Here is a 14,311-nt window from a genome sequence, read left to right as displayed (position 1 = left end):
CAGTGTTTGAAGTTCCACACAGCTCTTCGTCTGGCCCTGATTGCCAATTGACAGTTCGTCTTTCCACCAAGGTACAGGCCTTCATCTGAGGTGGTTACTCGACTGGGGGATGGACTCCACGGCAGCCTGTTGGATCTCTCAAGTGATATGGGTAACCATCTCCTGAGCACAAACCTTTTGTTCAAAAATAGAAAGGATCCACACTGGGAAGTGGTCACTAGATGTAAATCTGCAGCTACTTCCCACTGAAGTGAGTCTGCAATAGTTGGGGAACAAAAACAAAGGTCAACAGCTGAAAGAGTCCATGTATCTGTGGAAAAGTTATCACCTGACCCGCGTTCACAAGGCAGATATTCTCAGATTGTACGAGTCTCTCAATCATCTGGCACCTGGAGCAGGTGGTAGCCGAGCCCCATTGCACTGTGCTTTAAAGTCCCCCACAAGAAGGAATGGGCATGGGATTGCCTGGAAGAGTTCTGCCAGAGTATCTGCACCCAAAGCATTGTTAGGGGAAAGGTACAAAGAGCACACTGTGATTTTAAAGGGTTCAAGAACTTTCACGGCAATTGCTTGTATGGTCGTGGTAAGAGGGGCAGGAGAGGAGTCACATCTGTCATCAATGAAAACAACTCTACCTTTAGCCCTGTCTCCAGTAGTATAGTCCTTCCTGTATGGGTGGTAACCCCATAATGCAAGTGTGCCGATGACTTTAAGATATGTTTCTTGTAAGCAGATGCAGAACAGTTTCTCCTGGACCAGAAGCTGTAATTCTTCCAAATGTGAGCGACATCCATTCAAATTCCACTGCAACACAGATGGCCCTGTGGAAACCATTGTTTAGCGATGGTTGTTCTGTTCTTTGTCCCTCGGAGATGGTGATTTACCGGGGAGGTCAGGGGGAACATTAGCCAGTTCCTTGCTCTCTGGTTCCTGCAATTGGAAGTCCATATCCTCAAGAGCATAGTTCCCATCACAGAGGGAGAGAGCTCACTGATCTGAAGATTTAACTACCACTTTCTTGGACTTGGAGCTACTTTTTGAAAGATGTTACCTTTACTGGTGGGAGGAGGTGGTTACTGGGTTGTGGGGATGGCTTAGTTGATTTCTAATGATGGGTAGTGGCATGTGGCTTAGGTTGTAAGCCCATTACTGATGTCTTTTGAGTGACTTCAGTTTCAACTGGAGTGTTTCCCCCATAGGTACACCGACAATTGCATGTGCTCGTACCTGAATCTGTGGTCTGAGTTTGTGTGGAGGCATCACACTTAGCGATTGGAATCTTAAGGGCTGATGCAAAAGAAAGTAGCAAAAACTGGTGGTTGGATAGCTTTGAAAGATTTTTTAGCTTCACCATAGGGTACGTGTCTCTTGACTTTCAACTCCTGGATTTTGTTGTAAACCTCACACTTTCTGCTCCACACTGGGTGATCCCTGGAGCAGTTTACACATTTTGGAGGAAGTGTACAAGAATTGCCTCATTCCTGAGCTGACCCTCCACAGTTGTAACATGTAGCCCTCCCAATGCATCCCATAGTGGTATGGCCAAATCTTTGACATTTGTAGCATCACACTGGGTTACGAACAAACGGGCGAACCTTAAGACGGATATAGCCTACAAGGATATGATCAGGTAATTCCGGAGTACTAAACATTAGAATAAATGTTGCTGATTTTTCTAATTTGCCATTGACACTCCTCATATACTTGTGCACTTTCACGATGCCCATATTTTTCCATTCTTCAAGCAACTCCACGGGGTCCACCTCCATTAGTTCGGAGCAGGTAACCACACCCTTACTGAAGTTAAGGGTGTTATGTGACTCAGACTCGACTGGGTTGTCAAATAAGGCTTTACATCCCAGCAGATATTTGGGGTGAATTAGCAGTTTCAACTAGAAGTGTTCCATTACACAGTCATTTGACACTTTTGAAGAGACCGAGCAATACCTTCCAATGCCTTGTGAATATAGAAAGGGGGTACCTTCTTAGAAGTTCCCCCAGTTTGCTTGATTACAATGAAAGTGTTATGGCACACTAATGTCCTGTTACTATGATTCTGAGACTTCTTTTTGGGAGGACTGACCAACCAAGTTCTCTTTGATGAGCATATGTAGGTACTACCTGACAGTACACCCAGCCTGTCAAGAGTAGTAGTTTGATGAGACCATTCCACAGGGATCCCATGAGACGCTAGGGAAACAACCATTTACCCAGGCAGAGCCCTACATGCCTGAGCAAGCTTCATACAACTGGGGGCGGCAGGTGTCCCAGAGGTTGCCCACTAGAGACTGTTTTACCTCAACAACCATTCACATCATATGCATGTAGCGTATGTTTTTTTTATATCGAGGCGTGTATCTTCCTAGCAGTCCAGGTGGTGAAGTCAAGACTCCCTTTCTCCAAAACACACAACATTCCACTGCTGCCCAGAGCTTATGGTGGCAGAGGGCTGGTGGTCCCCAGCTCAGGAACCCACGGGGTCACCAAGCCCAGAGTCAGCAAACAAATGCTGAGCCCCTAAGGGGAATGAACTGAGAGAAGGGGTCCTTTCATTGACCCTCTTTTATCTCACCTCCTGAGGCCTTTCCACCTCTATTCTTGTCCACCCATAAGAAAAATGGGCAATTTCAATGCTGGGTGTTGCGGTTCTGACCTCCATCATAAAGGCATCACGAGAAGGGGTGAGATGTGGGTGGGGGGGGGGGGGGCTGTGATGGTCTTCCCATGGTGCTTTGGCAAAAATTGTGGTTAAATTTGATGCCAATCTGACATCTTTAACCCACCTCACATGAACTTCTGAGTTCTAGTCTTCTTTTGCATGTGGCAACACCTACCCATTTGAAGATTTGCCGAGCTGGATGGTTACGTTGCGGGGTACCATGCTTTTGCATCATTATGGAGGAAGGTTGTAGACACTTTTGAGCCACATTTCAAATTTGTGCACTGCAGTGGAGGAAAATGACTGGGTTTCAAAAAATGTGACCCTTTAATTTTTTCCACAGTATATATTTAACTGAAATTAACTTTTATGATATAAACTTTGTTTCATGAGATTCTGTAAACAATGCTTCCTTGGACCTTAAACAATAATAATTATTGGAAGGTAGCGTATCTACCACATACACTGGAATTTGTAGTGATATATCACAGAAAATTAATCTGAAAAAATTACATTGCTGACGTACACTATCATTGATTGACTAATATGCGACAAAACATCAAAAAGTATAACTTTCCAATAACAATAATAATAAAATTTAACCACACAATTCTAGCCCGCCCCCCTCCCCCACACACACAGACAGACAGACACACGGAGAGAGAGAACTGAGGTACTGGCACAGCTCCAACAAACATAATAAATACCACAGACAAATGAGTAAGGGACAAGTAAGGCAATATGGTTTCTGCTGGGTAAAACCACTTGCACATTTGAAATAACTGTAAATTGGTGCACAGACAATAATCAAAGAGAAATACTGGGCTAACTGAAGTTGCTAGATGGAATCGGTACCATAGCTACCAGTAGGGCCACACAATCCCTTCAGGCCTCAGTGTGGAAGCCAGACAAAATGTGTTCCACATAACAGGAAAAAAGGCGTCTCCAGGCAAACCGAAGCCAAACTGCATGGGGAGGTAAACCTGAAGAACAAATCCTGGTCCAGTTGGCAGGGAGCTGATCAACACGCTTTTACAAATAGTAACTGCAAATACCAAAATGACACAAAACTACAATGAAAAGAAGCTGGGCAGATTATTGGAAGGAGACCTAGCAAGAAAAAGGACAGATTATAGGATAACAAAATATCGAAAGAAAAAAATAAAAAGTATAAAGCAGATATTTCTATAGGAACATGGGACACTAGTCTCTGTGCACTCTGGATGCCTTAAAAATATTGCTGGATAAACTAAAGAAACTTAAGAGTGGAATTGTAGCCCTCCAAGAAATATGCTGCACTGAGAATGGAAACCATAGATATGAGAAGCAAACTTATTTTATAATGGCTCCACGAAAGTACATGAATTGGACACACAATTCATTGTAAACAGCTAGATTAAACACCTAGTGATCCTGTTTTACAAGTGGAAGTCTAAAACTGTCAGTTTTAAGGATTAAGGGGGATTTTTTGATTACAGTATAATTATTGCTCAGGTTCAGAAAAAAATCTATTCTATAACTTCCTGATAAAATAGTAGCTGGACATTTCATTGCCCATGTGGAGAGAGAACAGATATTCAGACCAACAACCAGCCCACACAGTAAACACTCAACAATGATAACAGAATCAGATTAATTTCAATTGCAGCATCTCATAATATGTTTGTTGGTTTCATACAGTTCCCACATAAAAACATCCACAAAGAGACAGGGAAATCCCCTGATGCAACATAGTGCACCAAATGACAATATGCTGATATATACAACACAGATCAGACCAGCTTGATATGTGAGAAGATTCAGGAGCCCAAAAATTGACTCAGATCACTACCTGGTATGGGCCAGCATTAAAACAAGTATATCTAATACACCAAAAGTATTTGCAACAAACCATGCGCAACTGCCCTAAGGCGCCTGAAATTAAGAAATGACACCAAGAAGTACTAACAGAGGCACTGAAGGGAGAAAAGGAGCACAACAGTATTCAAGAAATGTGGGAAATGATTAAGATGGTAATTGAAGCTGCAGAACATGAAGCACTGGGAATAGAATTTAGACACAGGAGAAACCCATGGTTCGATGCTGAATGAAAGGCAGAAACTAAAGAATAGAATAAGGCATACAAGAAGACATTACAAAGCAACTGTATGAGAAGAATAAAGCAAGATTATGAAGAGAAAAGGAGAACTGAAGTAGATTTCACCAAGAAAAGAAAAGAGAATGACTGATAGTGTTAAATGGTGTGGCTATGGCTTCATAATGAAACTCTAATAGTAGCCTAGCCAAGGGTGAAAGTGGTTTCATCATACGCTAAGAGAAAGGATCTGTTAATGTGGTGTCACCGCCAGACACCACACTTGCTAGGTGGTAGCCTTTAAATCGGCCGCGGTCCATTAGTATACGTCGGACCCGCGTGTCGCCACTATCAGAGATTGCAGACCGAGCGCTGCCACACGGCAGGTCTAGAGAGACTTCCTAGCACTCACCCCAGTTGTACAACCGACTTTGCTAGCGATGGTTCACTGACAAAATACGCTCTCATTTGCCGAGACAATAGTTAGCATAGCCTTCAGCTACGTCATTTGCTACGACCTAGCAAGGCGCCATGGTCAGTTACTATTGATATTGTAAATAATGTACAGACAAGAGCTACGTTCAACATTAATGGATTAAAGTTAAGTATTCCACCAGCTACATCCTTTTTTTTAGTCTAACTTCCTTGTCCTGTTCCAGACCTCACGCCAGCCTGCTTGAGCTAAAACACGTGCCTTTCGACTTCCTCTTAGATTAGTGGGTTGGCCCTCTTGCCAATCCACAACATTTTGGCGACGAGGTTTTCCGCGTTCTTATCGATATTGCCCTGATTTACTTGTGTAATGGCTTTGCCACCATCTCCAGATGTACTGTCCAAATTTTATCGCTTACAGAATCAGCAGACGCAGGCATTACTGGACGCCCTTGGACAGCTCGTCCAGGGTCAACGAGCAATGCAAAACGATGCGGCAGCCGCCGCTCCACCGCTAACGCAGCCACAACACACTGTTGCACCAACTTTTCATCCTTTTGATGCTGCACTGGAAAGCTGGACGGAGTGATCACGCCAATTTGGATTCCATCTCGCCGCCTACAGAATTCAAGGTAATGAGCGGCAGCCTTTACTCCTTTCCTCCGTAGGCGTCCAAACGTACCGTGTGATAGTGAAATTATTTCCCCGACGCGAAATAGCAACTCTGTCCTACGACGAAATTTTGTCTGCATTAGATGCATATTTCAAAGAATCAGTCAATGTTGTTGCACAAAGGTATACCTTCTTTCGTACAAAACGTACGGCCGGTCAAACTAATCGGGAGTGGGTTGCAACCTTGCAAGGGCTTACTAGGGATTGTGCTTTTGAGTGTCAATGTGGACTCCCTTATTCAGATACTATGGTACGTGATGCAATTGCACAGAACGTTTCTGATGTTCGTATAAGGGAACAGATTTTGAAACTAGTCAATCCCTCCCTTCAACAAGTGATGGACATATTGGATCGACAGGACACACTTGACTTTGCTCAGGAATCATTTGAAACTTCACCAGCCGTGTGTCACATTAACCGGCCCACCGGGCACGCTGCACGGAACGGTAAACAGCCCTCGCGCCCGTCCGCGCAGCTGCCACCACGCTCTCAGTCACGTGTGCCGCGCAGGCAAGCAAATGCAGTGCTAAAATCATGCCCGCGGTGTGCTACTAGACATTCGCGTGAGAATTTCCCGTCACGCCAGGCTATTTGCTTTTTCTGTAATAAAAAAGGACATGTTCAGAGTGTTTGCCAGAAAAAGCTCAGAACGGACACTCACACCCATTCCAGGCCCTTTGCTTCGCGCCGTATTTGAACCAAGGATACTCAGGCTCGCGAAACTTCGCCCATGGAAATTCATGTAGTTCATTCCACTCCGCCCAGTGCCACTCTCTCTAACAGTGACTGTGTTCGTCCCACAAATTGTGTGCGTTGACATCGACGGAAATCCCGTCATGTCACAAATGATTCTGTACCAGTGTCAGTTCACGTTGCACAAGACAGTCGCTCTTGTCGTCAGCAGGACAATAAACTTTTTGTAGATTTGGACATTAATGGCCAAGTGATACCATTCCAGCTCGATACCGGAGCTGCAGTTTCATTGATCAATCAAGACACGTACAAACAGCTGGGCACACCTCCGTTGCGTGCCGCAAATGTTAAGCTAACTGCATATTCAGGTCACGGGCTCCCTGTGTTAGGACAGTGCAGCCTTCTTGCAACATACAAAGGACAAACAAAACTTGTGTCATTGTACGTCCTTTGTTCTTCTTCTGCAGTGAACTTGTTTGGTTTCGATTTATTTCAGTTGTTTAACTTGTCTATAGTAAATCAGGTCCTATCAGTGAACCAGACTGTGCCTTCAGACAGTGTTTCTCGTCTATGTGAAGAATTTGCAGACATTTTTGCACCGGGCCTTGGTTGCGCTAAGAACTATAAAGCACATTTGGAACTGAAAGTAAAGGCGCAACCGAAATTTTTCAGAGCGCGCAATGTTCCCCACGCATTGCGTGATGAGTTCGCAAAAACATTACACAATTTGGAATCGCAAGGTGTAATTGAACGTGTGCAGGCTTCTCTCTGGGCATCACCCTTAGTAATTTTGCAAAAACCTTCTGGAAAATTGAGACTTTGTGTGTACTTCAAGGCAACAGTGAATCCACAACTAGTGATTGCAACTTTTCCTTTACCCCGCCCGGAAGATCTTTTTGACAAACTGTGCCCGGGTAAATATTTTTCGAAGTTGGACCTAGCAGATGCGTACTTGCAAATACCGGTGGACGAAGAATCCCAGCGTGTTTTGGTGGTTAACACGCATCTTGGTTTGTATCGATTCAAACGACTGCCATTCAGGTGTGCATCCGCCCCTGCATTGTTTCAGCAATATCTGCAAACTGTTTGTGCGTCGGTCCCTACTGCAGCAAACTATCTGGACGATATTGTGATCTCCGGAAAGACGGAAGAAGAACATTTAGCCAATCTCAGAACATTATTTCAGGTCTTGCGACAAAATGGTCTTCGCTTGCGGAAGGACAAATGTGTGTTTTTTGCTCGTGACTTACCCTGCCTGGAACATGTACTCAATGCCCAAGGCATACATCCCAGTCCCGAGCACCTCCGTGCCATACAAGACTTGCCTTCGCCGCAGAATTTGAAGCAGCTACAGAGTGTGCTGGGAAAAATTAATTATTATCATCGGTATGTGCGCCACGCCTCTTCCATTTCAGCTCCGCTTCATCGCTTACGCCGTAAAGGTGTTCCGTTCGTCTGGATGACGGAATGCGAACGCGCCTTTCGCCAGCTGAAATCGGCGTTGCTTTCCAATACTTGCCTTACGCCATTCGATCCCCAGAAACCCCTTTTGTTGATGGTGGATGCATCGGATTTCGGGATCGGTGCTGTGCTTGCGCACAAAGATGGATCGCACGATCGCCCTATTGCCTTTGCGTCCAAATTGCTCTCATCTGCGCAAAGAAATTATTCACAGATCGAGAAAAAAGCATTGGCTCTCGTATTTGGTGTTACTAAGTTTCATGATTTCTTGTATGGTTGTCACTTTACCATCATCACAGACCACAAACCTTTGACATCGCTTTTTCATCCGAACAAGCCTGTACCTCCACGTACAGCGCAGAAATTCATTCGCTGGTCTATTTTCCTTTCGCAGTACTGCTACGATATCTTGTTTCGGTCCACTGCTAAGCACGGAAACGCCGATGCGTTGTCCCGTTTACTTGTTGCTGAGGATAGAGCATTCGATTCTTCCGAACTTGCTTGCACGTTCATTGATGCGGAAACCGATGACGTGGTCGAATAGTTTCCGATTGATTTTCGTCGTGTAGCTACAGCCACAGCTGCTGACCCTGTCCTTGCTACCATTCTGCATTTTGTTGCTACGCAATGGCCCTTGTCAAAGTCACGGATCGAGGATCCGTTGGTTCGCCGATTTTTTGCTCACAAGGAGAGACTTTCTGTACGACGTGGTGTTTTGCTGTTGCGTTCTGATAATGATGAGTCCAGGGTCATGGTCCAACGTTCGTTACAGTCCTCTGTCTTACGGCTTCTCCACCAAGGACATTGGGGTATAGTGAGAACGAACAACTTGCTCGTCAGCACTGTACTTGGTTCGGCATCGATGCTGCGATTACGAATATGTGCTCTTCTTGCATGGCGTGTGCCGAACAACAATCTGCACCGCCGCGGAAATTCTTTGCATGGCCAACAGCCACTTCCCCTTGGCAACGCTTACACATCGATTTTGCTGGTCCATTCTGGAATGCTCGATGGTTGGTTGTGGTAGATTCATTCAGTAATTTTCCTTTTGTTGCCCGGATGTCTTCCATGACGTCATCTGCCACCATCCAAGCGTTATCTGCTATCTTTTGCATTGAAGGTCTTCCGCAGACTATTGTTTCCGACAATGGCCCACAATTTAGGTCCGCAGGATTTCAGTCATTCTGAAAGGCCAATGGTATTCAACATCTGAGAACCGCGCCGTTTTCGCCGCACTCAAACGGTGCCGCTGAACAATTGGTCCAGACTTTCAAGTCACAGACGTTGAAGTTGAAAAAGTCGCATTCTCAGGAGAACGCGTTGTTGCTCTTTTTGTTCTCGTATCGCTCTCAGTCCCGAGATGGTCGCTCGCCGGCTGAGTTGCTCCACGGTCGTCCTCATCGAACCTTGATGTCTTTGCTACATCCGCCGCATCAGGTTCCTGTGCAGCGGCAGACACCTGCTTTTGCTCCGGGCGACGTTGTCTACTATCGTAACTATCGAGGTTCACGGCATTGGCTCGAAGGGCGCATTCTTCGCTGCCTCGGCCGCGCTACGTATCTGGTTTTGGGGGCCTCTGGTGAGGTGCGTCGGCATCTCAATCAGCTGCGCCTCTGTCGTCGCATGGGTTCTGCCGCTCCCCGTCTGCTTTCAGCGACGGTGCCGTCCGGTCAGCGCCCTGGGGACCCATCTACTGGCTCGCCTCAGCCCCAGGTGTTACTGACGCTGCCTTCCATTTTGCCCCATGGCGACGTGCTGCTGCCGCCGCCTGTTCTCCCGCTGGCGACGCCTGCAGTGGACGCGTCGCTGCAACCGCCAAGCGCCTCCCTGGGTCACGCGCCGCCGATCGCTTCCCGTGACCAGTTGTCCTCCGACATGGACCTCTTGCCCGCTCCGGACCATATGGCGTCTTCGCCCGTCGGGTGCCCCGGCCCGATGGAGGTCGACCCTTCGGCCCCTCCTGTCTCTCTACGGGCGCATACACCGAATGTTGGTGTGCACCCTGGAGTAGGTTTTCAGGCGTTTCCTAGCTCCCCTCGGACCGAATAGCAGGGTGCGGGTGGCACAGCCTCGCCTGTTGTTAGGCTCCCCACCTCGTCGCGTACGTCAACATGGGGTCCTCCCCACGGCGGGCGGAAGCCTTATAACACAACCGTACGCCGATTTGCGGGGGAGGAATGTGGTGTCACCGCCAGACACCACACTTGCTAGGTGGTAGCCTTTAAATCGGCCGCGGTCCGTTAGTATACGTCGGACCCGCGTGTCGCCACTATCAGAGATTGCAGACAGAGTGCCGCCACACGGCAGGTCTAGAGAGACTTACTAGCACTCGCTCCAGTTGTACAACCGACTTTGCTAGCGATGGTTCACTGACAAAATACGCTCTCATTTGCCGAGACAATAGTTAGCATAGCCTTCAGCTACGTCATTTGCTACGACATAGCAAGGCGCCATGTTCAGTTACTATTGATATTGTAAATAATGTACAGACAAGAGCTACGTTCAACATTAATGGATTAAAGTTAAGTATTCCACCAGCTACATCCTTTTTTATTAGTCTAACTTCCTTGTCCTGTTCCAGACCTCACGCCAGCCTGCGTGAGCTAAAACGCGTGCCTTTCGGCTTCCTCTTACATTAGTGGGTTGGCCCTCTTGCCAATCCACAAGAGTTAACAATGGCTCAAGTACTGATGACACAAGGAGTTCCTATGAACTGAACAAGCAGCAGCAAATGGAAAGAATCTGGTCCCTCCAGTAGTTGAAGAAGTAAGAACTTTGTTCAAATGACCAAATAACAAAGAAGCTGGAACAGCTGCAATCCCTGCAGAATTACTAAAACAGGGTAGTCAGAAACTGGAACAGCTCCTCTTAAAAATACTGATGTTGATCTGAGAAGTGAAGGGAGGTATTACGTGCGCTCTCTACAATAACGGAGATCAAATGGAGTGTGCAAACTATTGATGAGTTACATTCCTAAACGTGGAGTATAAAGTACTCACTAAGCCCATTTTACTGCCTCCATCTGATCATCCACACAGAAACATTCCTATACCAACATGGATTTTTCTCAGGAAAGCAAATGGTGGAGCAGTTTCTTTCACCTTGAGAGAAATCTTAGAAAAAAACAACTGAATCTGGAATTGGTACACACCACCTATTTGTTGACTTTAAAGATGCATATGATAGTGTGGATAAGAATAAATTATATACTGCCCTGAGAGAAATGGGAATATCTGATAAACTGTTGAAAATGTTGAGGATGACAATGAGCACTCCAAATAGCAGAGTCAGGGTTCTATGAGAATTAGCAGAGCCACTGGATATTCACTATGATGTAACATCAAGGAAAGGTCATAGTGGGTTCCATTCTTTTTAACGCAGCACTGGAACATATAATACAAGAAGCTAACTTGCTGGCCAGGGAGACAATCATCCACAAAACAGTGGAAATATTAGTCTACACTACTAATATAAACTTAGTCAGAAGATTTCAGATGGTAATGCCAGAAACATTTATTGTGTTAAACAGGCTGCTAAAGACATGGAACTGACAATGAGTTAAAGACTAAATTTACAGCTTGCAGATGAGTAGAAACAGGAAACATGCTGAAGTCAATAGCTTTATCTGGTTGTGAATCTGAGAACGTCAAGGAGTTTAAATACGTGAAATTGGCCATTACCTACTATGATACCTCCTCCAAAATTAAACAGCTAAAGGCAGCCAATAGAGCTTATTTTGCTCTAATATAACTATTTTCTTCAAGGCTCTTATTTTGCACCACTAAATCTCAATAAACTCCTCATAAGAATAATGCTCACATAGGCCTCAGAAACTTGGCTGCTAACAGTATGGGATAGCAACATGCTGGACAAGTTTGAGAGGTACTCTGCAGAATAATTGACTCCAGCTACTAAGGAGATAAGTGGAAAAGACAATATGAGAATGCGCTTTATACCATGTGTAATGAGCCATGTATCAAAAAAGCAGTCAAGTCAAACAATGGAAAATCCAGGATAGAATGACAATATTATGAAAAGGATAGATAGCTACTCATCATATAGTGGAGACACTGAGTCGCAGAAAGGCACAACGAAATGACTGCCGGTCTGGCCTCGGAAGCCACAGACAGTGGTCATGTGTTACGAATTGTGTTTGTGTGAATGTGTGTGTACGTGCTCTTTAATTCAGAAGAACACATTTTGGTTGATAGCTTACTTTTTATTGTGTCTGTCTGTGATTCAACGTCTCTGCTATATGGTGATTAGCAATACATCCTCTTCATGATATTGTCAAACAGTTAAGTCCACATGAATGCAGAAGGCAAGGCAAGTCGTACTGAAGTAGCAGAGAAGATACTAACTGGAAATCCCAGAGGGCAAAGGGGGTACAGCAATGCAAAAACAAGGTGGACAGAGTTGACAACATACAGAGAATGGAATACAGAAATCGGAAAGCACTAGCATGCGACATATCTGATGGAAAATCATCTGAGAGGCGAAGGTCCACAACATATTGTAGAGACGTGGAACAATAGGAATATGCCTCAAACTGGATTTCAAAATGCCATTTTTCTAATTCAAGAATCAGTGGATACAAAATTTAAAGACACCATACCGCCAACTGATATTTTCTGTAACATATGAAAAGCATTTGATTGTGCAGTTTGTGGTTTTCTCATAAAGAAGATCAAAAAGTATGGTATGAGAGTTGTTGCTCATAACTAACTTTTTCCACACTGAACTAAAAGAATGCTATGACACATTAATAACCTCTATCAATCAAAGATTGGAAAAAAACACTTTTTTAACCAGAGGTTCAAAATTCCTTTCACCCAATTACATTTTGGCTTTCCTAATTAATTCCTGACTAGAGTAGTTTCCTCCAGCTCTTTCCTCTTTTTCCAAATGATCCCTGATCCTGAAAGCTAGTATTTTTATCTGCTATAATTTCAAAATGTAACTAGACTTTGTAAAGATAGACAAAGAAAAATAAGAGTCTCATGAAAAACATAAGTTTCAGCATCTACACACATCTGGATGTTTATTTGCTTTCTGTATCATGCTTACCAACCTTATATCATGCTCCGAAAGAGTGAACTTTTCTTGAAGTACACTCTTATCAATGCTTACATCATCCATTTCCGGTAAAACATCATTCAAAAAACGTGTGATTATTGGTTTTTCAGCACACCATTTCAACACGTGTTTCTTCAGATCTTCAGTAAAAATTGCCACAAGTGCAGACTCCTCACCACCAAGTTTGAAAATTCGAATTTTTCCTTTGCTTTGTAAAACACTCTGTAAAGACAAATGTGAAAGCCAATAATGAAGTAAATAGCTTTTTATTTTGAATGATATGCAGTATGTTAATGTGTAAATATATGGGAGGCCAGAATGCAGTAAAAGTAGTATTTTGCCAAATAATGATGCTTCATCTCAAATTATTTATTATCTAACTGATATTCAACAGTCGATCATAATCAAGGAATAAAAAGTGTTATTTACATCCATATGATTTAATGAAATAGCCTGAATCACACGTAAGAACTACAGAGAATAGGATACAGAAATTGGAAAGCACTAGCATGGGACTGGTGATGGGCTAAGCCTGAATAACGGTTGAATAATAAGTTTGTTTAAGCACTGCTGTGAAGTGTTTCCTTGGAAGTAAGGTATAGTTTAGGGTACCATACACCCATTTGCCAAAGTTCTGTATGCAACAGTTACAACACCCATTAAAGTGAACATCCTTTATTTTGATTGGTTTCAAATACTTCACTTAAGTGTATTCATTTAAGTAATCTCAAAATACTGATCACACACTTTTCTTTGGCTTTTCTGTGATTGGTGGAAGTCGGCTGAGTGTGCTATTCTGGATCGTTCACACTCGTTATGAACCTTAGTTATGTAACAGTCCAGTGCACCATAACAATAAGTAACCATTGTGAATATAGTGTTGATCTGTGTGCGAAGTGGTGCACAGTGATTGATAATACCATTTGCAGAAAAGAGCGAAGAGGCTCTACCTGGTCCTTCTAGCATTTCACCACCATCTTTCGTGCCACTTCTGTGACGCATTAATCCATTACATGTTTGTTTCTGTTATACGATATAAGCTGGCTGCTCTGGGAGGAGAAGATGGAGCTTGTCTCAGCAGCCAATGTGTTGCGAGTTGATCACAAGCTTCTGCTCCAGCGTCCTCCACTCAGAGGCCAAGTAAAAGTGTGAAACCAGTATGGCCCTTTTTCATTATCTGTTATTAACATATTTAGTTAATGTTAATTAGCTCTCAATCCTAGGAAGCATTACAAAAGTGGCGG

The 14,311-nt window shown here is 44.2% G+C and overlaps 1 protein-coding gene across 3 annotated transcripts in view; it reads right to left on the bottom strand.

The window, feature by feature from the left end:
• The window catches only part of LOC126253679 (serine/threonine-protein kinase 19-like), a 67,776-nt gene that overhangs the window by 32,233 nt on the left and 21,232 nt on the right, over positions 1-14,311 (bottom strand). For all 3 annotated transcript variants that reach the window (XM_049955202.1, XM_049955203.1, XM_049955204.1), the window contains exon 2: positions 13,063-13,289. In XM_049955202.1, the coding sequence (XP_049811159.1) occupies positions 13,063-13,289 (227 nt within the window). The remainder of the gene's footprint in view (positions 1-13,062; positions 13,290-14,311) is intronic.

Source organism: Schistocerca nitens, chromosome 4 (assembly GCF_023898315.1).
Source record: "Schistocerca nitens isolate TAMUIC-IGC-003100 chromosome 4, iqSchNite1.1, whole genome shotgun sequence".
NCBI classification, from domain to species: domain Eukaryota; kingdom Metazoa; phylum Arthropoda; class Insecta; order Orthoptera; family Acrididae; genus Schistocerca; species Schistocerca nitens.
This window is presented reverse-complemented; position numbering and strand designations above follow the sequence as displayed.